The sequence below is a fragment of the Lottia gigantea genome, assembly GCF_000327385.1.
Source record: "Lottia gigantea unplaced genomic scaffold LOTGIsca_19, whole genome shotgun sequence".
Lineage (NCBI taxonomy): Eukaryota > Metazoa > Mollusca > Gastropoda > Lottiidae > Lottia > Lottia gigantea.
The window spans coordinates 288,519-315,218 of NW_008708358.1; the positions used below are offsets into that span (position 1 = coordinate 288,519).

The 26,700-nt window shown below is 31.1% G+C and overlaps 1 protein-coding gene across 1 annotated transcript; it reads left to right on the top strand.

The window, feature by feature from the left end:
- Positions 1-1,315: 1,315 nt before the first annotated feature.
- Positions 1,316-7,876, top strand: LOTGIDRAFT_158985 (hypothetical protein; the record flags this gene model as incomplete). The annotated part of the gene is made up of 4 exons (XM_009052658.1): positions 1,316-1,379; positions 1,834-2,059; positions 3,654-3,695; positions 7,384-7,876. The coding sequence occupies 4 exons, from the start codon at positions 1,316-1,318 to the stop codon at positions 7,874-7,876; spliced, it is 825 nt and encodes a 274-aa protein (XP_009050906.1).
- Between the last annotated feature and the right edge of the window lie 18,824 nt (positions 7,877-26,700).

A 26,700-nucleotide genomic window follows, 5' to 3' on the forward strand; every position in this document is an offset into this window, starting at 1 on the left:
CAGAGCGGATCCTGAGAGGGGAAGGTTTTACCTTCACTGAGAGTGGGTTCTATCGAAGGCCTACCACTTGGAGAAGATTTAATGACACTGTTAAATTGGAGGTTTTGCAATCCTTACTGAGATAAATATTCTGACCCCTACAGAAAGTGATTGAGGTTTATTGGAGGTTTTATTAAGACTGTTGGCACTGACTCTGAACAAGGGTTTCACTGACAAATTAAAGGTTTAGTTGATGTTACTAAAAAAAATTCTGATCCCTTAGCAAAGTAGAGTAGATCAGAGGTTTTATTGAGACTGTTGGCTCTGTCATTTGAACAAAGGTTTCAGTGGCAAATTTTGGTTTTACTGAGCTTACTGACAGATTATATTTTGAGGTTTTACTGTTACTATTGAAGCTCCACTGGCACTGAACTGGAAGTTTTACTTTTACTGACAGAAATAATTGACAGCAAAGGGAAAGATTCTCCAGCATTGAGCTTAGAGGTTTTACTGACATTTAACTGAGAAATTTATCAGACACAGATGGGGAAAGTTTTATTACAAATTTTGCTGATACTGTTTAGGTGCTTTCGTGATACAAAAGACAAAGAAGGGCAAAATGGCACAGATCGCTTAAATGACCAATTCAGCAGAAAAGCTGATCTGAATAGTTCTTCTCCCACCAGTCTAAGTACTGTCAATACTTGTCTGGTCTAAGTTTGATGACCGAAGTCTATGTTTACTCTAGCTGGTAATAAGATGAGAAAGAGTAAAGATTAGATGATAATGTTGTTTAAATGAAGGTATTTATTGATGATTATTGAGAGATAAAAGTTATTAATATACACATGTAATATAATTACAATAAACTGATTATTGTTTTCTCTTGTTTTACTTGTGACACTACCTTGTCTTACTGTCATCATTGTGTACCATTTTTCTCATTTGTTGAGGGTTTTTGTGATATTTTGAGGACTGTTTTAATGTTTTAAGGACTAATGATATTTTGAGGACTGTTTTAAGGATTAATGATATTTTGAGGATTGTTTTAATGTTATAAGGACAAAAGATATTTTCAAAGTAGAATTTTATGATTTTGATGCCTGAAATGGTTTTTGGAGAACTATTTGGTGCAACAGCAAAATTTTGAGGACAAACAATGATTTATGGTCCAATGATATTTCGAGGACAAATGTTATTTATAGGACAAATAATATTTTACAGACTGTAATGTTTTGATGACTTATTTTTTATCAACATAGTGAGAATCTAAAAGATTCTTGTGATTGCTTCAACAGATCTTGTGATAGTTTGTGAATTTTGAAATGGTTGAACCATGAATAAAAAGCATTTAGATACATACAGGATTAATTACCATCCATTACTCAAACCAGATTTAGGTAAAGCTTTGCTGGATTAGGAGATCGAAGTGGGCATTACTATTTATTTAAACTTGAAAGCGCTATGTTCTGAGGCACAAAGAATCATTGGTTTCAAAAAATCCAATCTAAGTTGGTTCTATACTAATTTTCTTGGCATTGACCTTTTTTGGATTGTCAACGCCTATTAACAACTGGGTTGTCTTGGATACTGTTTAGACATGATAGGTGATAATTGCCTGGAAGATAAACCCATTAAATTTTATCCATTACCACTTGCTGTGTGGGTTATATTCCAATTCAAATATTTCTTGTATTTAACAACATGAAAATCGTGAAATTCAAATTCTTTTTGCCCTGCACCAGTACCTTCTGTTCTATAGTAACTTCTTATGTTTTTCAACCACCCTTTCAATGTTACCTTCTGCCCATTAGTACTTGCTAATTTGCAACCACCCAAACCTGTATTTTTCAGGAACCAGAAGATCTAGTATAGCCTCACTATGGAGTAAAGATTCTACCACCTCTAAAAGAAAGCCTGTAGTAGATCTGAAAATTGACAATGTCTCTAATGAGTTACGTTTTCACCCTCCGGTACCAAGCCCTGGTATGCTTAGTACACATTCTATGTGGAGCACCAGTGACTTACTACTCTCACCTAGTCCTAGAGGACAGAGGAAAGATCCAGACTCTATTTCAAGGTAAGCTTTTTAATATTTATAAAACAAACCTTGGGAAAGTTTCCAAATATAAACAAGAATTAACTCTTATGTACTGAAGTAGAATGAAAAATAATATACATCATAGAAATCAGAGCTTGTGTTAATACTTACATAGATCTAGGTATTACAGTGGCTCCATTTGATCACATTGGCTTATTGGGGGCTTACTGAATGCCTATTCAGGCGCCAGTACCAGAAAAATGCAATGACAGTGATATACATTTTTTTTTTATTTTTGAAGAAATGTATTGGGTAGTTATCTTATGCTTTACCAATTAAGTACGTCAATTCAAATCTGAATTCATTTTAACATGCTTTCATCTGTATAGCACCTTGAAGCATATATATTAATAATATAGAAATATTAAATATGTCAGATATAGAAATAATATAGAAATAATATAGAAACAGATCCTGAAATATATCATTGCTCAGAGTATCTTGCTGTGCAATTTACGGTCAACTAGATTATTTCTATTGCTCTGCAATCAATAATATGAAACACTGTTATCACAGAGAAAATGCTTGTTTTATTTCTATATGATATAATAGGATTAGGATTGCAGGCAAATGGTGCTGCAGGGGTATAATATATTTTAATTTTTGACAAACTTTACTTCTTAGATCATTAAAAAAGTAACATTTGTAATTAAAAGCAAGCAAAGATAAAATAAATTCTCTGTGACACTGTGAATGAAACAATTTAATTAGAAATTTAAACATTATTGGCTGTTGGCACGTTGGATCAGTTCCGTCTTTCCTGTTTTTCCGTGTGTTATCACTTAAAGTTTAAGATATTCTAAAGGAATCAGTTACTACTTCAATTTATTGGCAATTACTTTCTTGCTCTAATTATGTACTTTGATACTGTATCTGTTGTGTCATTGAGTGTGTCAATATAACTCTGTTAAAAGGTAATAGAGAAAAGCAATGTTCCCAATACACATTAAAAGGTTAGAAAACCTTGTATGAATCCCTTCAAATGTAGGCCTGTCAGGAGATAAAAGAGAAAAACAACAATTGATTTAATGAGTGTTTCCTGATTACTTGTTCAACATATTGTAACTAAATACACTTACACAGATATAGCTCGTTAGAAATTTGAAATCAAATGAATCTCAGTTATTCTCCTGTGAGATATATAATGTCCCTAATACACATATAAAGGTTAGAAAATCTTTTTGAATCCATTCAAATGCAACATCTATAGTGAGTTAGTCTCCTGCAAGAAAGATATTCTACCTAAGGATAGATAAAGAACAAGGAAAAGGTTTATGTAGTAATCTCAGTTGAATCCTAAATTATCACATTTTTTCCCTCGAAGATATCTTAATTTAGTTTATTTTATACGATCTCTTGGGATCTCATTATTGATCCTTCATGGATTATCTGTTCACATCTTCAGTGACATTTTACTTCTTACGCACAAAACAAAAAATAAAAAGATAGAAGTGTGCAAAATTAAATCAAGACAGATAAGGAATCGTGCAAGTATAAATTAACGTCTGTCTATTCGAAGTAAAGGTAATTAAATTTGTTGAAGGAAATCCAAGATTTGTAACTGACATTGCAGATATCTAGTCAGACATGCCTGGCAAGTAGTTGAACAGCCCAGGTAAATACTAATGTTGTATTTGGTCTTGACCTATTTGTTGAGTTATTTAGTGCAGATCACAGTGAAGTATGCATAATTTATATTACAAACTAATAGAGTGTAACTAGAATTAGACTTCTAAACATTGCCTAGCATCTCTTACTGTTTCATAGTTTTTCACATAAATGCTCTATGTGTTTGGTGCGTTTGCCCTTCAACAAATTTGCATTGTCATGAAAGCATATAAACATTTAGGGATGTAGTTTATCAAATTTTCACGTTGTATATTTCGGTGTTAAAAAGCTTTTAAGAGAATCAGTATTGCAGTAAAAAAAAATTATTTGCATTAGTGTTGCTATGGTAAATTTTCTTCCAAGAGTGTTACAACTTTTAGAATAATTTGATTTAGAATACATCTTCAATTGTTCTCAACACGTCTTACTCCTATCCATCATGTAGGAAAAATATGCAATTTTGTAATGGTTAGTAAACATTGACACAATTTTCTTTCCCTCTCATCAATTATTGTCAAAACTTGAGAACTTTCAAAATGGCCGCCATTGAATTTGAAGCACTAGAAAGATGTAAATTTTGATGTTGTTTTAATGCGTAAGAATTAAGATTCTGTATTTGATCAATACTAGGAGATAGTATCATTAGTTAAGTTGTAGACTACCCTCGGGCGTAAGGAAGACTGAAAGTGTTTTCATTGATTATGACCACAGTCTTTACTCAAGATGTCCTATTCATGATACACTTGTAATGAATCATTGTTGAATTTAAGTAATTGCCGTTCTTTCATCTTGAAAACATTTTCCCATGTTTCTCTTTGAAATATTGATACATCTCATCTGATGATCTTAAGCCCATAGCTATAGGGGGACAATCTCCACCAAAAAATAGATTGTACTCTTAAAAAATTCTGACAACCGACTAATTCCATTACTACAACTAAACACGATACACCATTGCCCCGTCTGGATTTATTACTTGCTTCCTACAAACAATCACATGGCTTCACCACATCTAATGCTGTTGACATGTGTTTCAATATAAGAAATCATTAAAACAGCTGGTATGGAATTTAAATGGTGCTCTACTAATTTGCAACTAATCAACCAAAGATGATCTGAATTTGAATCAGTTAAGGAACATCTTGTTAAGTACCTTGATCAATTCTCATGGGGCAAGTTGTTTTGAAGTCCTAGATAATTAATAAACTATATTATTCTATAAGTAAACTTCAATTTATGATGTCCATAACTATTCTGACGATTACATTACAGTTCCCCTACACAAAAGACTGTCCATTACTACATGTGATCTGTCCTAGCTATGGATTCAAATATGAGTTGTTCTCATGAATGCATTTTACAGACAAATTCAATGAAATAAAAGGGTCCAAATGGCTCCTGTGGAACAAAGATCAGATCCCATGTTTATATTTATTTCTCATTTGAAGAAATTGTATGAGAAAATTATCCCAGGCTCAAGAATGAGAATGAAAATCATTATTGTCAAGAGCTCATATGTTTCATCTCATGTTTCTAATGCAAGATCAAAGAGTTATAATTGGTTGTCTTTGCATACAGAACCAAGTTTTCAGACTTTACATTGCTGCAATTACTAGTGCTTAATGAAATTCACTGTCTGATTAGAAATTCTGCTTGGGCACTTTGTCTGAATGTTGGTGCTATTCTTGAATCAGTTGAATTATAGACTAGGCAATCAAGACTAAACAAATTGGTGAGCTTGATTCACGTTGGTCAAAGGTGAAAATTAATGAAGTTTACAGTTTGATCAATTGATTCGAATGAAGCAAGGGAATTAATGACTCTTTTCAATTCAAGGAGGAAATTAGGTTCTAATTCGATCAGAGTTAGTTACCAAGTATATTCCTTTGTATGTTGTTATCCTTGATGAAATTATAGTCCTTGTTGATTGTTATGAACTTGATTATCATGCTCAAGTTATGCTATTATAACAATATAAATTAATTAATCTTCGTTTGGACCGTTTATGATGAAAACCAATCAATCAGAGTTGTCCACTTTGTTGATAGCCTTGTGGATTAACATCACTAGAAATCATGCAGTTCTGAAAATCACTTTCCAGAAAGCATGCAAATTCTTTATCATTTGATGACAGATTCTTATAAAGACACTGTGCAACTGTAAAGAACTCCAGGAAAAATCAGCAAGGATTGTTGATGTTTTAATGAGTTTTATAGTGGCGGTTTCTTGAAAAAATTATATCATTGGATTACTTAAAAAAGAACAAAAATGTTAAACATTGGACATATAATAAATTTTGAACTGAAGACATGATGCTGATTTTTGGATTTCTTTTGATGGATTTATATCGTCTTTTGATGGATTTATATCGTCTTTTGATGTAGGTTTTTGGATTTAGTTATCATACTAATACTAATTGGATTGTGCATTTTTCCGATTTGCTTTCTCTGTGAAAAAATTGATTACTTTTTACTTGATGTTCTACATGATGTGAATTTTGTTTCAAAACAATGGCTACAATAAATATTATATTATGAACCTACTGTGAACTTATAAAATAAAATATCAGATTCTGAATGGAGATCAAATATTAGAAAGTGGATTATACGAAAAATGGAAGTTCCATGCCAACAACCAGGGTAATGCATAAAATTGATTTGTTCTACTTATCTTTTGTTTTCTTGAATTTCAATAGATTAATTTAGTTCATTTATAGATTACAGTGGCTACATATGGTTTTGTTCAAATATTTTAGAAAAATGTGTCAAGTAGTTATCATGATTGATGATATTCTTGTCATGTTCTTGACAACACGTCAAGGGCTTGCGATAATAAGTCTAAGGTTTAAATCACGATAAATCCAGATAAATTTCCACTGCAAGAGCTAAATTAAGTGGCAAGATTCAAAAGCTCAGTTACTACAAATGATTTAAAAAAAGAAAAATGAAATCAACGTTTGAGTTCTACATCACGATAAATCCTAAACTTGAGATAAATTTTCACTTCAAATAAAAACATGATCAAATCATGTGGCAAGATTCAAAATCTCAGTTGTCGCAAATAATTCAGCTAAAACAACATGGAGTCAGCTCGTTGAGTTTTAGGTTTTGCTCTTCTTCACCATAGAGAAATATTGCTTGCAATTAGAAGAAGTATGTTGACATCTAGAGACTCAGTTACCTTAGGCACTAGACTTAATTATCACATCATTACTTTAACATAGCTTTCTTTAACGACAAACTTAATTACAGTAGTCACTCAACTTGAAAAATTCTTGAAAAAATCAGCCTATGTAAAAATCTATTAAGTTTGTCTCATTGGGATTTAAAATCTACATAAAGGTTTAGAAAAAGATTTAGTAGTGCCTTTTCTCTTGTACAGTAGCATTCAGGATTTGAACCCATGGATTTATTTGCAATGTTAATAAATTTTTTTATCAAGAGTTACATGTATACAGTAATATTGCCCTTGGTATTCGCTATTTTGTTTTTCTTCCAGCACATGTCAGTGCCTCCATCAATTTTCAATTATATTTGGTATTTTTGATGATAAAGAAAACACAAGTTATATAAGGTATTTGGGACTGCAGTTGTTGCAACTCAATAATTCAGTTATGCATTGTTAAACATAACTTTGCTCTGATACAGGTGATGACAATCTACTATGATATCTGTCTGTATGGTAAATTATTTAAGTCTAGATGTGATTCTAGATGAGTGTCTAGATGAGATTCTAGATGAGAGTCTAGATGAGATTCTAGATGAGAGTCTAGATGTGATTCTAGATGAGAGTCTAGATGAGATTCTAGATGAGAGTCTAGATGTGATTCTAGATGAAAGTCTAGATGAGAGTCTAGATGAGAGTCTAGATGTGATTCTAGATGAAAGTCTAGATGTGATTCTAGATGAGAGTCTAGATGAGAGTCTAGATGAGATTCTAGATGAGAGTCTAGATGAGAGTCTAGATGAGAGTCTAGATGTGATTCTAGATGAGAGTCTAGATGAGAGTCTAGATGAGAGTCTAGATGTGATTCTAGATGAAAGTCTAGATGAGAGTCAAGATGTGATTCTAGATGAAAGTCTAGATGAGAGTCTAGATGTGATTCTAGATGAGAGTCTAGATGAGAGTCTAGATGAGATTCCAGATGCAGTAATGATCAAGAATAAGATATTGATTTTTACCATTTAAAAGATGTATTTAAAATTCCACACCATGTGTCTGATAAATTGACATGATTTTTTTTTTGATGAGTTTATAGTGAATCTAAAGGCTGTCTGGTGCCAAGATGGCAGAAAGTCAATTTCTAAATGCTATATTCCTATCAATCCATCATGATTAATGTCAATTATTGACATTCAAGGTCAATTCACAACTCTTAACTGACAATTAGATCTAATATAAAGAGTTTAATATAAATAGTTTATTTAAGGTAGTTTTGGATGATAAAAAGTTATTCTGTCTCAATTGATAATAGAATTGTTTTATTTCTGTGATTAAGTAAGGTTTTAGTGTTCAATCTGTATATACCTGTACCTAATCAGGTACACAAGAGATGAGCATTAACTACGACAGTGATTTCATTGCAAAATAGTCGAATAGCAAAATTTTGAGGCATTTTCCGGGAGACAAACAAACAAATTCATTGAATTATTGGGAAAATGAAAGGAATATCATGTATTTTGGATTTCTTAGGAATTTTTTTCTGTGTCAGCAATACATAAACTTCCAATACCTGTTCAATATGATATGCTGAAAGCTTTTATATTGTCTTATATTGTCTTTCAAATAGTTCTATTGATTCAACAGTTTTCATTTGTTGACAAGATCTGTTTTTAAACCATCTGTAGGCTATTTGTCTAAGTGTTTATGTAAATAGAAGAACTTCTTATTGTTATAGCCTCAAACCTTCTCCAAGTTTCAAAGTAAAAAATCTGTTGATAACAGTGAGATTTTATTGAATAACATGATGTTTCCTGTAAATTTTGTTTATATTATCCATATTAGAGTGAAATTGTCAATGCTAATAAGTATATAAAAGGGATTGTAAAGAGGTTTTCTAGTATTTGTCTGAGTGTTGAAAACACTTATAGCTTCCAGAATTGCTATTCTGTTATCCCAATTGGCAACTGTAGGTCCTTAATCATAGTGTAGTGATAAATTTCACTCATACCAGAGCCACCATGGATGGGAATCGCATTCGTGCAAATGAAAGCTATTCTTGAACCTTGAACACATACAAAGATCAGATGACCTCTTTACCATCAAAGATTCCATAGCATTTAATCAAAAGATCAGAAACTGATTGTAGTGTAGTAAACAAACTCTGCATGTTTTTAATCTTCAATTACATGGCAATTTTCTCTGACTGTGCATTTCTTTTGATTTATAATTAGCACTGCTAAGTTGGCTTTGATGATTTAAGTTATTCATCATAACAAGGTATTGATGTCTTAAAGTGTTTGAATAACATGTGATTGCCTATTCAATGTTTGATTCAATCTTTAAGATTCAATATTTTCTGAATTGAATAAAATGGACTATTATATTTTATTTTCTAATGGAAGCGGGCAGTGACTTGTACTGTATGATGGATACAATTTTGAGAGGGCAGCTAAAGTAATCTACTGTTCTTGATTTCCAACTGTCAGGCATAGTCTGTGGCACACATGGCCTTGATTTCTGCTTGGAATAACCCAAGACCTCCAGGCTTATGAGCAAGAGTCCAATTCACTACACTGTGACACCCAAAATTTTTATCAGATTTTGGCGTCAATTATTAAATTGGCTATTATACTTTTTCGCCAAAATGAAATAAATTCTACTCATTATTGATAAGTGAATGAATGAATTCTGTGATTGAATCCCGGAACATTAATGGGAGGTAACTCTTGCAATAGGTAGAAAGGAAAATACCAGGTTTATGGTAACAGACAAACAGAACTTTCAAACTGTGAAAACATCAATACTTCCATCTTTGTTGGGTTGGAACACTGTTTTATATTTGTGGCTGTGGAATAGCACAGTCGGCGAATAGGTGCTGTTGGTTAGAATTCTTCTTAAGGTACATTTAGTTCATTATGGCAAGACGTGTGCTTCAAATACATGGTTGTCTGGTGTTCATTTTCAACCCCTATCATAAACACCTTAAGAAAAGGTTTAGAAAGAACATCCTAAAAAAAACATTCAAATCGAGAGTTGGTTTATTTTGCACTACATATGTATAGCGTAATGTTCCATATTCCATTGTAAAGCAAATATCAGTAAAATAATATTACCTGACAATGATTTTGTATAATGGGAAACAACTCTGTATGAATTCAACTTTACTGACGCACACTCGCTCCACAAATTAAAAAGATATTTATTTCTATGTTACCAATTATTGGAAGGCCCTGGGAATGTCTGAAAATAGCACAGACTTCCTAAATTTACAATCATTTACTGCAGAATTTTTCTTGGGTGGAAGTGGGCTGAATCCATACAAGCAGAGTTGTTGTTGTACTACATCATTTGACTCTATTGTCTGGGATATTAAAATTTGATTCAGTTTTTATCAAATAATGTAGTCTACCTTGTCTTATGAATCAAACATGAATAAGATATTTTTTTGAATATTTAAGATATTTTCTTGTCATTTTACTGGAAACATTAGGCGTATCAAAAGATGTATTGAGATGAAAGAAACCTTTCTTTAAATTGCTAGTCTGATTTTGGCAGGTTGTTGACATGGCTTGTGTTAGAAAGGGTTTAATGTCCACCAAGTTTTCTTAAGTGTGTCTGATTTGAATCTCGTTCATTTCTCTGATGTTGTGTTAAAAAATGTCATCAAATGCTGATGAAATTGAAATAGATTGTCTGAGGTTTTTGGCTTGAGTTTTAGAATGGTTGAATTCATCTTACACAGAAACATTCAGCTTGTTAACTTTAGTTAAGTTGATATCAATCAAGAAATTATTATTCAATTATTAGTTTTCCCTTGAATAAAGATATTAGGAAACTAGTCTCAGATAGATTAAGATATTAAAGAATTTCTCAATCTAAATCACAAAATCTATCAAAATACAATACAATAGAATGGTCAGAGTGACAATGATATAAAAAATATTGACCGAGCATGGTTCAAGACCCTGCTTGCTACAGGCTGTGCATATTAAAGATCCTTAGATATTTTGAAATCGACAAAGATTGGGCTATGCCACTTTCCTGGCAAAATGTCCCCATTGCACAATGCCGTCTTTCACAGCCCAATTTCGGTGCAGACAAGTATCATGTTAAACTTTCATTCATTTCAAATAATACATTAAGAATCATTAACACTCAATATATTGTTTCAAAGTGAATTTTATAGGTTGAGAACTTAGCGATATTAATATTGGTCTTCTATTTCAAGGAAAAAATAAATCTCAAAATCTCAAGATACAGCTATCCTGAATTTAATTTACACAATCAGAGACAATCTTTAATCTCTGTATTAAAAGAAATAAAAGTGGCAAAATATACAAATATCTTAACTCTGATCTTGGAGGACCAAATTAACAAATGATGTCTTAGAAATAATATAAGAGAAGCCATTTTGGTGAGATATCGCTGAGAACCGATTGTCAATAATAAATTATGAGCACTTACAGTGGAAATAAAAGTAAATTGGTGTAATAAATCTTTAAAAACTGGAGATTTAGATGTAAAATAAAGTTGGAACACCATTATTACAGTAGACAATAAGAACCAACTACTACAATGATACACTTGGAACTCTGTAAAATTATAATAGATTGCTTAAAGATCTTTCACTTTGATAGATTCTCAAACTATTTCTCAATTCTTTTAACAGTTAATGGAAGATACAAGAATAGAACTAAAGAAGTAATAGTTCAAAATGAAACAATGTGATTTAAAAGGCATCACATAAAAACCTGTCCATTGTAATAACTCAGTTGCATTCATGATGTTAATGCTCTGCATTTTAAAAAAAAAAATGGAAATGGATACCTTTATTGAACATTTCATTACTACAGATCTGAGATCTGCTAAAGATATAAAAATAGCGCTAGTAGAATATAACCAATTAATTTAAATTGCTCTTGCTTCAGGCATTTATTGTCTAATTTGTTACAAATATAAGCTTACATACATGTACAAGATTTTGTCTGGAGATTCTTGTGAGAAACATGCAGTATGTCAGTTGTATCGGAAGTAGGGAGGCTTTAAAGGCCGGTTTATACTATGCTAAGCGAAGCAGTGAAGCAGTAAAGCGTGGGTTTTTCTTCGCTCGAGCGTAGCAAGCTTTAAAGCTCAGCTATGAAGCAAAGTTTCACCTGCATTTTACTTTCGCAAGTTCATTTTCAAGCTAGGCGAAGGAGCAGGATGTTGTCCTACTTCTTAGCTTCAGTTTGGTCTCTGGAATCAATCAGATACAGACGAAACAAACTAGCGTTGACAACTTGTTTTGACATCACGAAGCAAAGTGCTGCGCAGCGAATCAAGATTCCTTTATCTGCGCTTCGCTCTTTCGCTTAGCGGGGTATAAACCGGCCTTAACACTTAAAATCACTTTGGCATTGCTCATTCAACAGTGGCATTTTTATAAATCATTAGATTTCCTGACAAGGAAGACTCAGTTAATGGGAACCATGCCATGTTCCCCACCTGACGAAACGCCACTGTTGTTGAGACAGAACTACTACTTTTACTTCATTATCCAAACACTGGACACTGATCTACTCGGATAGTTAAGGAGATTTAATGGAAAGATTCCAAAGTTCTCACTTTAAACTAAGATACAGAGATTATGTTTTTCTTTCATTGTATTTGTTTGAACTGTGATCATGTAAAAGGGTTTCTATTGGAAATCTGACAATCAGATATTAAAAGCAACTTGTTTGAGAACTGGTCATGTGGAATGGTCAGTCGTGGCCACAGTAGAAAGTTTTATATCCGATCAATTCTCCAGATAAAGATAACTTTTCATCACTCCAAATCTCTTTCAACAAAAGGATTTTGTTTGATTGTTGCGCTAGATGGAGTTTCTAATCATAAAGATAAAAAAGGAGTATACCTCATCACTTTCCGATCGATAAATTTAATTTTCGTCCTTTGACGGGAACAAGGATATCCAAATTTTTCTTATTGAAAAGGAATTATTTGAAATTTGAAACGTCAATAATTAAGAATGGTATCAGAAGATGGTAATTGGGATAAAGTGGAATGAGTTCAGGAAATTGGAAAAAATTGTTTGAAATTTAAAGTAGTGAGGTGGAACTTGTAAATTGAGATATCGTTTTGAATAATTGTATCAAAAAAAAAGTTTCTATCCAGCAAAATAAACATGTATTTTAAAAAAACAGAAATTTATGATGGACAGAATACTCAACAAGTTTTACCTCTGTTTCTATGAAATATCGTTTCTTATTCAAATATTCCAGTGTATTTCAGTTGAATGAAAATGTCTACTCGTCTTTTTATGAAAAAACTATAATAAAAAGTTTGAAAATAGAAACAGGTTAAAATCAATCAAAAAAAAATTGTTTTGAAAGTTTGGAATGATGAATTGATCTAAGTATTATTTATTGTCTTGGGTATGATGCTAATATTTATGAATTATTTATAACTTTAAGACTGTTACTTATGGCATCTTCTGAAGTCCTGAGAATTCCAGCAATTGATAGGTTGTCTTTTAAACACAGGTTACAAATTGATGGCTTGTCTGGGCTGATTCCTGCGAGGTCTTAAAAGGAGATAAACGGATTTGAACTATATTTATCATGTGTTTTTCTTACTAAATGACAGTCGAATTGGGACGTTAAACGGAATAATTCTTGTCAAAAAGTAGAGATCTGAATTGTCTGATGGTGATTGTGGCATTTAGGAAATTTTATTCAACATTTCCAGTGGATTTCACTAGTTTTTCTGAAAAGATTGTCTGAATATCCAAAATGTTTGACTCAAATGTGGCATTAAGCTTATTTCTATTCAGTATTTTGAACATTTTTCGTGAGCAGCCAGTAACTAAAGTTATCTTTTAAAAAGTGATAATCAACTTGGTACAGCTTTTTAGTCAGAGATATTGAGATAATTTTGTAGAATAACTTTATTGGAATTACTAGTTTTATATAGAGAAAAGTGCTGACTGGTGATAGTGAGTTTCATAATAAATTGCCATTGTCCTGGGAAAGAAAAAACAAATTGTAAGAACTCATCAATCATGTTTTATGTCAGCTAATAAACTTCATAATATCAATTTGCAGTGAATATGCATAAACAATAAACATGGATGAATTGAAAGCATGAGGAATGAGTATTGGAAACTCTGATTGGACATTGGAGTGTAAAGTGGACAACTTTTGAGTGAATTTCTCGTGAATCGCAAATGTATTTGTTATATCTCAACTTGTTCAAAACCTTATAGTTATTTACGGACCATATAAACTTGCAGAGATTTCAGAAAATGATTTGAACTTATGATGAGATTTTTATTAATGGAATTGTCTTGCTTGTACAGATTTTTATTGAGTGTATTTCAGCTTTCTCAGGACCTGAAAGTGATATACATATACTTTCATTAGAAAATGTGTATTGGAATATCAGGTTTGAAACTTTTAATTGCTGCAAATATATTAACAAAGTGATAATTAACACTGATATTGCCCTGGAACTATAAGTATAATAGAATAGTAAGGTGCCATAATAATTATAACTGGAGGAAACTTGGAATAAATTACTAGAGTGATTGGCTTAGAGCAGGTAGTGTTGGACTGAAAGGACAGTAATTAAAGACTACAGTACAGAGAACAATAGCTAGTATTGATCCTTGCCGATTTAATATCGCGCTATTAACAATAGCCATTTACTGCCAAAAACAAATTACCTTTTCACCCACGTTCTTCATTTCCTTCAGTCTTTATCTTTACTTATATCGTTAGTGTAAGGAGACCTGAGGGATATCTACTGACAACTATACTTAGTTCATCTTGTCACCATGGATAAAATTGTGTAGGTATTTCTTATGTTATCTTCTTGAAATCTATATTTTTGGTTTCTAGTCTCGTTGATATTTTTTAGTGTTATGATTTTTTTCCCAAGTTACTCCTTTTATTAGAAGCAGCAAAAATGTCTTTATAACTGAAAATACAATTTGACTTTTTGTGATATATATATATAAATATATGGGCTTATGGAAGATTTGAAGGAAATTAGAAAAATATTTAGAGATTTTAATCTGGAGAAAGAAACAAACCTTTTCAATTAACATCATTTCATGACAGAATTTTGATTGAGGATTACTTACTAAAGTGCATAAGTTTGGCACAAAATGTGCAGAAGTCATATTTTGTTGAGTTTTTTTAGAATGGAAGGACTGACTGATACTGATTTGTATAAGGTGCAAAATGAATCTGTAAATTCTTTAACATATGTAAAAATCTCTTTGAAAAATATGTAGATGTGTGCAGTTTCTATTTGGAAACTTTTTGCTGGTTTCTGATTTGCATGTTATTATGTCCAACTTCAGAAAGAGTATTTGATAGAAACCTTGTAGGAATATTTATGGAATAACATTATCCTATTCTGGAATACATAATGTGTTGATCCACAGTTCTCTCTGAAGTTCTAACTTTCATACTGGTATAGAAATATTTTTCATCATTGAATTTTTAATTCAAACATATGAGAATTGTGTTTATTTTGTCCAAACTAATAATCAAGCACTCTAGAATTTTGTCTAGTTTCTTTGAAAGTAATATTAATTCTGTCTGGAATAAGATTTAAATATAACAGAATTTTGTTGATTTAGATTGAGGCAAGAATCAAATATGCTAAATTTTCCTTCATTTGGTCCAAACTAATCATCAAATATAGAGCTTTATTTACTTTTCATCGCCTTAATCAACTAGGAATCCAATCATACTAGATTACTTTGACTCCAAGTTGGCAATTACTTGAAAAATACTGCTAAATTCGTGACATTTGTGATGGGTGTCGGTTGACATGACATCTTTGGAAAATCATGTTACTGCAGGTTAAGGTCCATAGACAAGCCATTATGGCAGATGATGAGCCATTATTTTGCAGAAGATGATCAATGGCTGTAGCAGCTGAAAGACTTCTAAATATTTTTTTTAACGCCTGAAGTTTTGAAAGGCCATAATGATTTGATTTGAATTCATAACCTTTTCTACATTAAAATACAATTATATATAGTTCAATGTGAAACTCTGAGAAACAAAAAAAATCAAGTTCTAGTTCAATAAGTCTTTATCTCTCTATAATTAATATAGTCTGAAATATCAGTTAACTGGAAGCAGACCTTAATTTTTCATCTTCCAACCAACCGTATTGAGCAATATTTTACCACTGATAACATTTGTTGATTATATATTTCAGTATATCTAACACTAACAGTCTGTCCAATGTTAGCAGCACACTCAGTGATCGTATGCACCAGCTGGTCCGAGCATTCTCCAGTCGAACTCAACGCACAAAAGAAAAAACTGTCCAACCAGCAACACCATCATCTTGTTCCAGCTATGATGCAAAATCAGGTAAGGATTAAAAAGCTGAACTTCGATGGTTGAGTTTAATAATACTTCACATTTTTCACAGTACCCAATCAGTGGCATTTATGAGGCGGCTAGAGAGGTCATGGCTTCACTTCTTCTATAGAACTGGGGCCGGTCTGGCTTTGGCTCCCCTACTCTCAAATTCTTTACCATGTTTTCATAGGGAAAAAATTGCCTTTTAGTCCCACTCGGCAATTCTGTGACCCCTGTCCCAATGATTCCTACAATGGTGACTGTAGGAAATCTGATGTTTTAAGTTGAGGCTATGTCTGATTTTAACAAAAAATTGTTAAAAGGAAAGGTTATGGACTAGATTATTGATTAACAGAATTATATTATGATTTAGAATTGTTTTTTTGAAAGTTTCTGATTAGTTGACTGGAAAAAATAACTTCCATCAGATAGCAGTAATAATTGGTCTATTATGATATAAAGCCATTAGAGTCAATTAGGATATATTCCCAAATATACAGACAATTATCTGATATCATTTGACCCAATTATTTCATTTTTCTAAGCTGATCAAACCCTATTTTATTTGCCAATCAAGAAATTTTTATAGAAAAAAAAAACAGCAACTTGCAGAGATTTTAAAGGGATTTTCTGAATTTTTTATGTGCCGCAGGAACATTGATAGCATCTATTTTGCGCCATTCAAATTTTCAAACGTTTGTGGTTCCTAATAATAACTTTATTCACCATCTCTCAAGGAGACATAAGAAATTATAAACATCATCAAGTGAAACAATAAGGTTATTTACATAATATGTACAAATACATTATTTACGATTCTTTAACTCATAATGATAATAATATAATTTTAATTCTCTACAGTTAATTCTCTTAAGTACTACATCAATCATTTTGAAAATTCATTGAGGATTATTTTTACAAATTACATAAGTTTGACACCTTTACAATTAAATAATTCATTCCTTTTGATGGTTGAAGGGTTTCGGTAGTAATAGCTAGTAATGAATTTCACTCTATATTTATCTAGCTTAGAACATGTGAATATGTAGTGAAATTCATCACCCAAGTCACCTGAGAGACAGAGTGTGCAGGTTCTCAGTTCTCTAGGCGTATTTTGAAAGATGCCTGCCTCTATAGGGAGTCTGTTACTTCTGCATCGTAATTGGCTAAATGCTATCCTAAGTTGGGGTGGTAGTTCTACAAGGTACTTTTCAAGATGGAATATTGACTTAAATAGACGTTAGTTAATACATTTGTTACTGTTATAGTACTAAGCCATGTTTGTATGAATTGGTCTCTGAGTTGTGTTTGGACTGTGTACTTTAACCATTGGCCATTGATGCATTGTGCCTGTGTGTTCCAAACATAGGAGAGCTCAATATCATCCAGACATTGACTAATACTATTTAACCAATTATAGTTGTCTTGTGATTGGAATAATACCTCATACACAGTTCGTGATAGTTTCGTCATAGGACTATTAGTTATTTTATGCCAATAAATGATCATTCTCGTTTTTACAGTACATGACAAAGGGTAGATACCCAGTTCCCCATATACCATACAGCATGGGGTAGACATTTTTATATTCATTATCATTTTACAGAATCTTAGTTGCAACCATTAAATTTTTTCAATATTTGATTCAATAGCTCCCCATACTTCACACCCATATAACATAATTGGTACAACTAGTGTCTGAAATAAATGTAAATGAGTATCTATGTCAAGGTTTAGTTTTCTACTTTTCTGAACAAGAGAGAACATAGCTGCTGATGCCTTTGTTAAAAGGTAATTGATTGATTTTGAGAATGATCCATTATAATTAAACTTAATCCCCAGATAAATAAATTCATTAATAGTTTCTAAGCATTCATTTCCAAAGTATATTACAGGTTTATTCCTTACCATACCCCGGGAAAAAACCATAACCTTTGCTTTTGTGGTATTAATCTGGAGTTTCCAAGTCAAGTAATAGTCAAGCATTCCAGTAACCCCTGTCTGCAGTTCTAATTCTGATTCTTCTAAAAGAATAGTGTCGTCAGCGTAAAGCAATACAAATAACTTAAGATATACACCAACATTTTCAAAGTTTGATTCCTTGATATTAAGACCCGAGTAACATTTTGACAAAAACAAAGACAAATCATTCAAGTAGATACAAAATAAAAGTGGAGATAGATTTTCGCCCTGCCTCACACCGATGGAACAGTCAAATTCTTCTGACACAGTTTGATTTACCTTAACTCTAGATTTTGCTAGCTTATAGATATTTGATATTACTCTAAATAATTTTCCCTTTATTCCTGATTCGAGCACTTTCTGCCATAGCTCAAGTCTTGGGACAGAATCAAATGCTCGTCTGTAATCAAAAAAGCAGGCGTATTCCCTGCAATTCCCTTTAAACGAAGTGACGTCACTAATCACAAGATATGCTTTATCACATAAGGTGCTTCATGATTAGTTTTAGTGGAATTGCAGGAACACAAAACCACAGAACCAAAATTGGAATGGTACAAATTGATGCTATCAGTGTCCCCGATACATACAAAAAATTAAAAAAACCTCTTTACAATCCTTTGTATCTTATTCAGAATAATTTGTTGATATTTATAGAGCTACCATAGCACCATTCTCTCCCATTGAATTTTTCATCTATTATTAACAATAGTATATAGCATTTCATCATGCAATCATCTATTTTTAATAATGATTCTGTTGTCAATGGGCTGCAATATAAGAAGAATTCTTCATAATTAGATATTCAGATTTCTTTATGCTGATTATAAAAAAACTCCATTTAATTTATTTAAAGATTCCCTTTTTGACGAAAGATTTAATAGATAGCAGATTCCATTTAGCCTCTTTGTAATATACGAAGGGTTATTAAAAGCCTTTAATGGAGAAGGGGAGAGAACTAGCTTAGACATAAATGAAATTCCTATATCCATTAGTAAATTTCATTAGAATTTTAGTTCTAGAATGATCAACATTGAGATTAAAAAGGTTTGAAATCAATATGATAGATCACTAGGTTACCAAAGATTGTAAATTAAACCATGAAAGTTATCTCCACTTAGTTACGAGATTATCTTCCACTGATATTTACTGTCCTCTCAATCTAGCCTTATATTATCAATTATATTGGGCTAGGTTATTTCACAGATAATAGCAGAGTGGTTGGAATATCATCTGATGCTTCTAGATATAGAATTATGAGGATTTATGGTTGGAGAGAGACATTAATTCAACTGGATATTGGTTGACCAATATATCGGTATTTGATGACGAAACTTCTAATTCTTTACTTTAGATATTTCATAGTAGTTCTCATCACATTTATTGAATCACATGTCAAAGTTGCTGTAGGATAGTTGGTGATTCAGTTTGTCATTTAATAGTTGCTTATAAATGTCAAAGATATAGTTTCTTACTGATGTCATATAGTAGTTGCTTATAAATGTCAAAGATATAGTTTCTTACTGATGTCATATAGTAGTTGCTTATGAATGTCAAAGATATAGTTTCTTACTGATGTCATATAGTAGTTGCTTATGAATGTCAAAGATATAGTTTCTTACTGATGTCATATAATAGTTGCTTATGGATGTCAAAGCGGTCATAGAATAGTATCTTATGAATGTCATATAATAGTTTCTTAAGAATGTCATATAATAGTTTCTTATTGAGCTTCTTATGAATATCAAAGATGTTGTGTAACAGATTTTGTTAATGTCTAAGCCATAGCTGCTTATGAATGTCAAAGATATCATATATAGCTGCTCATGAAAGTCTAAGACGTCATTTAATAGTTGCATTTGAATATCAATGCTTTCATATAATAATTGCTTATGACGTCATATAATAGTTTCTTATGAATGTCAAAGATGTCATAATAAATATAATAGTTTCTTATGAATGTCAAAGATGTCATAATAAATATAATAGTTTCTTATGAATGTCAAAGATGTCATATGATATAGGACGACGGGGGGAAACACGTTGAAACGTTGCATAAAACTTTAACCAGTGATTGTTGTTCCATAAAGCTGTGTCTGTATATGTCATATGATAATTGCCTATGAATATTAAACTTTTCATAGAATAGTTCTTTATGAATATCAAAGCTGCCATATAGTAGTTTGTTATGAATGTCAAATCTTTCTTCAATAGTTGCTTATGAATGTCAACTTTTCATATAATAGTTTCTTATGAATGTCATAAAATAGTTACTGTTGAAAATCTAAGACGTCTAATATCAAGCCTATGTAAAAGTTTCTTGTGAATGTTAAAGCAAACATTTATGAATGTAAAACTTCCATATGAGAGTTGCTTATGAATGTTAAGCAATTTTCTTAAGTGGCATTTAGTAATTGAGGTATGAATATATGAACACAATTTTATGGATAACAAGTAATTGTTATCCATAAAATTGTATTAATATATGTCAAAGCAATATTTAAGAAAAACGTTTAATCTTTTATAATGCGATTAGGTCAAGGCTTAACCCTAGGTGATTTTTATTTGCATTTTCCATCTTAAAATTCAGACTTCTTATTTCATTTTGAATATTTTATTCATGCAATTTACACAAATTTACATGTTAACTTGATTAAAGTGACAATTTGATGTAAATCTGAAATGGCTATTAAGTCAGTCAGTCTGCCCCGTATTTGAACCCTAGTTCAGGAAGTGGTTGGTCAGGAAGTGGCGCTGTCACTGGTTGGTATCAAAATTTCACAGGTTAAATAGTCAGCCAAACTTTTTTTTCTAACTTAGTATTTCTTTGTGTTTCTCATTTTAGATTAGTTTAGACAAGAACTATTCATTTTGAATGGTTTCTGTAAGGTCTGAACTATCAGTAATAGGCAATATCATAATAACATGACAACATATATTTATAACTCTAGTTATTTCAACAAAATCAGTGAAAAATCTTTCACCAGTAGAAATAGAGACTGGTGTATTGATTTTTGTAGAAGTGTATAAATTCAATCTGTGAATACAGATCAAGATAATAGAACCCTTTAGTTGTGATATTACTGTGTTATTATACTTTATATATTATGATATTAAACTGAACCTATTAATTCATTATCTATAATGATATACTATATTATATAGTGAGTTTAAGTCTTCAGTATGACTGTTCAATGTGACTAGTAAAGCTTGAAGCCTATAATCACAGAGAAGTTCCTCTCTCTGAACTACCGTCTTCTATACCAAAGTCTCCAATCAATAGTTTTCGACCATCTCAATGCCAAGGTTGCTTGACTAATATGGTGGTATGTTATTATTATTCTTTTTCTCAATTTTACACTTTTCATTGCTTTAATCTTGAAATTTTCATCTGAAAATAGTAAAATTTGAAATTTTGATGTGATTTATTTACAAATGAAGAGCAATATGATAATTGTTTATCAATATCCAATAGAATATAGTGGAATAAGTGAAAGATAAAAGGACACCTAATTAGGTCACTCCATGGGGTAAATTTTGTCCTTATAATGTCCATTTTCATCAAGTAACGAGACTTGATTAATTAGATTTTCATGGTTTAGAGACAGTATGGCCTGTATAAGAATATAATTAGCACCTTTCTTCCTGTTATTGGTTCCATTCTTGGAGAATTATTCTCATGTCAGTAAGAGTAACATAAGGCTAGTAGGTCATATTGGAAAGTTGTAATTATCATTTTCACCTTCATTGAAGATCCTGAATTTCAAGATGTCATTGTGGTTCCTATGCAAATTACAATAAACCTTTAGGTGGTTGAATTTTATGAGTCATTTTCAAAGAAAAAAGTCACAGAATTGACAATATTCAACAGATACAATGTAAGATAAATTTAAGTGACCAGACTAATTGAAATATGTTTATATGTTCACACAAAGTAAGTTCAAAGGTGCCCTTTCCAATGACGAAAATGACTTTATTTTTGAAAGCATGAAAGATTTCAATAAATGAATAGGTGAAGAATCTTTGTTTCTTCAGAGATATAGAGAGTATGACACCATTGTTGTCATCATACACTTGTATGTTATGAATTATTACATATCTTCATTTTGTCAATGTAGAGGAATGGCTGATAAAGGTTATGCCAGTAGGAGGTAAAGGAAAAATCCATTTCAGGTCATGTTAAATCTATTTGTCCAAGGAATGAGGTACATTACAATTTCCTATTCAAATGCCTCTAAAAGGCGTGAACCATGGACTTTAAGCTAATTGATATAGGACAGGTTATAGAAAGGACAGGGCAGAAAATACACTATTCAATTGAACATCAGTGATGCTTTCTGACGCAGACTTTGTTGTTCCAAACGGCTTCATTTATGTCTGCATAAATAATTCAGGTGTAAAGATCACAATTAATAACAGAACACAATATTAAAATATAGGACTACTGCTCCTGAGTTTTATTACACAGCATTTAAACAATAGACATTGTCATATTTTACCCCCGTGAAATTTCCCCTGACAATGACGATGTAAAATGTTGAAACATGTAGAAAAAACCCAGGATAAGTATTTTCCATTATTTAACAATGAAATCACAACAGTTACCTTTGCCATTATAATTTGATTCCTGATATTAATGGAACTTCTTCTCCTGTTTCATTATATCATAATAAAGGTAGAATATTAACACGGTACCTGGCGTCCTGTAAATCAACCTGCTACTTGGCATCATGTAAATTGAAATTGAGATGATTGGTTACCTAGTAACAAGGAAATGCTATCAACATGTCATGTCAAGATATTGTTTGAAAGCAGGCAATATCAGGCGATGTAGATATATGATTATCTTGTGTTTATATATAATATTGACAGCTATTACTGTTAAATTGATTCCATTGAACAGTCATGTAGTTTATCATGTGGTTTATTAGTAGGAATAAAGAGTGTCATCAGGTGCTTGTTGCAGATTATTCTGCCGATCTTGATGTGATTTCTTGTTTTTTTTATCAAGTTTAAATATACTTAATTTAGAGAAGATTCAAGTGATTCTAGATGAGTTCTGATTATTGTGCCAGATTATTTTGCTGATCATACTGTGACTTCTTGTTATTTTAATCAAATATACCAAGGTGACATTCGATTGAAGATGGATTACGATATTGTATATGTAAATTCAGATTAAAAGAATTGAAAGAATTAAAACAAACTTTAATATGAAAATTGGAGGTATGACTGGTTTCGATAGTTTTTTTTTTTTATCATGTTTCTGTAGATATGTTTATGATTTTGTCCTGACATATAGCCATCCATTTATCACTAGCTTCTTCTCATATGGTCACGTTATTAAGTGGTTTGGCTTCATCCCTTAGTTACACTTCACACAACATTAACACATATTCTTGAAATTAGAAGTAATGCTGTATCACTTTATATTGTTTTATAATAAAAGTAAGAGATATCTTTTAAGAGTGGCTAAAGTATTTTATTCTTCGTCATCCAACTTCATCAGGTGAAATGATTTGGAAAAGGAAGACGAAAGCTGGTAGACTAGAATACTTTAGTCACTCTTAAAAGATACCTCTAATTTCTTTTATTATACATATTCTTGGGATTCAAGGTATATGACTGTTTAATACTGTTTTAAAGGAGGATTTCTAGATTCACATTATTAAATGTGAATCTGAAACAATTGTAAAGCAATTGTTTATGTTTTTTTTAATTTTTTAAAGTGTTTTAATTCAGTGTTCAGTTGATATAACATTGTTTGATATCACATTTCATTGTGAAATACCTCCTCATTTATGATTGATATACTTCCTCATATTAGAAGGCATTAGCTGTTACAAGTGTATTGACAAGCTGTTATTTTGTGCTTTTGTGCATCATTTTTGCTCCTTTTTATTATACCTTTCTTATAGGTTATACTTTTTGAGTTCTTTTGGAATGAAAATGTAATTTTAGCTTTTGAAAGCCAGAAAGACGTCTGACATGCCATCTTATCTTTACTGGTTGATTGATAGATTTTCATAATAACTTTTAGAGTAAGAAGAATAACATTGAAACAAAAACAAATTGATTGTATATAACAAAACACAAGACAATATTATGGAATATAACACACTTTTTAAAGAAGTGTGTTATATTCCATAATATTGTCTTTTATTAAAGAAGTGTGTTATATTCCATAATATTGTCTCTTATTAAAGAAGTGTGTTATATTCCATAATATTGTCTTTTATTAAAGAAGTGTGTTATATTCCATAATATTGTCTTTTATTAAAGAAGTGTGTTATATTCCATAATATTGTCTTTTATTAAAGAAGTGTGTTATATTCCATAATATTGTCTCTTATTAAAGAAGTGTGTTATATTCCATAATATTGTCTTTTATTAAAGAAGTGTGTTATATTCCATAATATTGTCTTTTATTAAAGAAGTGTGTTATATTCCATAATATTGTCTTTTATTAAAGAAGTGTGTTATATTCCATAATATTGTCATTTATTAAAGAAGTGTGTTATATTCCATAATATTGTCTTTTATTAAAGAAGTGTGTTATATTCCATAATATTGTCTCTTATTAAAGAAGTGTGTTATATTCCATAATATTGTCTTTTATTAAAGAAGTGTGTTATATTCCATAATATTGTCTTTTATTAAAGAAGTGTGTTATATTCCATAATATTGTCTCTTATTAAAGAAGTGTGTTATATTCCATAATATTGTCTTTTATTAAAGAAGTGTGTTATATTCCATAATATTGTCTTTTATTAAAGAAGTGTGTTATATTCCATAATATTGTCTTTTGTTAAAGAAGTGTGTTATATTCCATAATATTGTCTTTTATTAAAGAAGTGTGTTATATTCCATAATATTGTCTTTTATTAAAGAAGTGTGTTATATTCCATAATATTGTCTTTTATTAAAGAAGTGTGTTATATTCCATAATATTGTCTTGTGTTTTGTTATATGTGCTCCTCGCTTCTATATGTCGTTCAAATCTTAAATTGATTGTATATGATCAGAAAGTTTTCAATTATTTTTGCCGAAGGGAAAGGTTTTCAAATGAATCAATTCAACACTGAAATTTTCCATGGTGAATTTGTAAACAAAGTTGAAATGTTGTTATGTTTTGTTTACATTCATTCCAGCAGTCATTGATTTTACCTTTATATAAATAAATAAATAATACAGTATGGAATCTACTTTAATCATATAGTTATTATAATGAAATGTCATTTGTGGTTTTCAACTAATCTTTTATAAACGTGAAAATGTTAGTAACGCATAGGATAACGGTAGCAATGGTCAATGGTGTTTCTATAAAAAAGTTACGCTGACCGACTTTTAGATCATTGTGTTATATTTGAATCAGAAAATGGACGCTTTAATGTTAACTGTGTCAAAATTTGTAAGTTTATCTGAGACTGTAGGTTATGTGTAGACTATTAACATATTCTTTCAGATTGGCAACTCTCAGTCTTTACAATTTCTAATTTTATGTGATTATTTAAGCTAATATTGTCTTAGTAAAGTTGTTTACCTTTTTAGACTTGAACACTGGGTACTGGCAATTACATGATAGTATTTGTTCTATTTACTTCAATGAACTAGGAATATTTTGATATAGCTTTTTTTTTTACGATATTATCTGACTGATGTTTTATTCTGATCTCGCTTCTTTACATATTACTTGTGTGTAGTTCTGATTATCATATTTGAACACAAATTTAAAGGAGTAACATAGGACTTGTGTGTTCATTTGAATCTTATACACACACATTTCTTTACTGAGCAGATGAAATAATACACATGAGATTAATGATACAAATATCTGAATGTTCATTGTGTGGCTAAAACTTGTTCATTCTTTCATTTGTCTTATGTGACTTGAAAACTCCAGTTATGTAATTGATTTTCCACCAATTTTGAATTTGGTAGTAAGTCCTTAACATTATCATATGTCTATCTTAACATTGTCTCTTTTCAGCAATTTCTGATGCGGATGACCCTCCACAGCCTAGAAATATCCGACTTGGATCATTTATGCCAATGGGTTCACAAACCAGTGAAGCGTTTTCTGAAGCTGATAAAGATACCTTTGTAGGGGTATGGTCGTGTAGATTTAAACTACCAAAATGGTTACGTAAATTAAAATTTCCAGACACCATGGAACCTACCAGTAAGTGTATTAAATATACAGGGTCTGGATAATCTAGTCTGGATTCTAGACTAATCCTTGATGTGAATAATTATAAAAATATTGCATTATAAATCGTGATGTTTATTTATCAAATGATATCCCATAATTGGTTATTTTTAGTCAATATATAGATTATAGATTACTTTATTATCATTAATGATGAGATAAGTTAACCATTTGCCTTGAAATTTGATTCTTATTTTGACATTCAGAATGACATAGACTGTCTAGGGAAAAGTAATTGTGTTATTATCAAAGGAATGATTAGACTTTCTAAATCCCATATTACAATTCTTTTTCAAAGAGTTAAATTTGCCATTTGA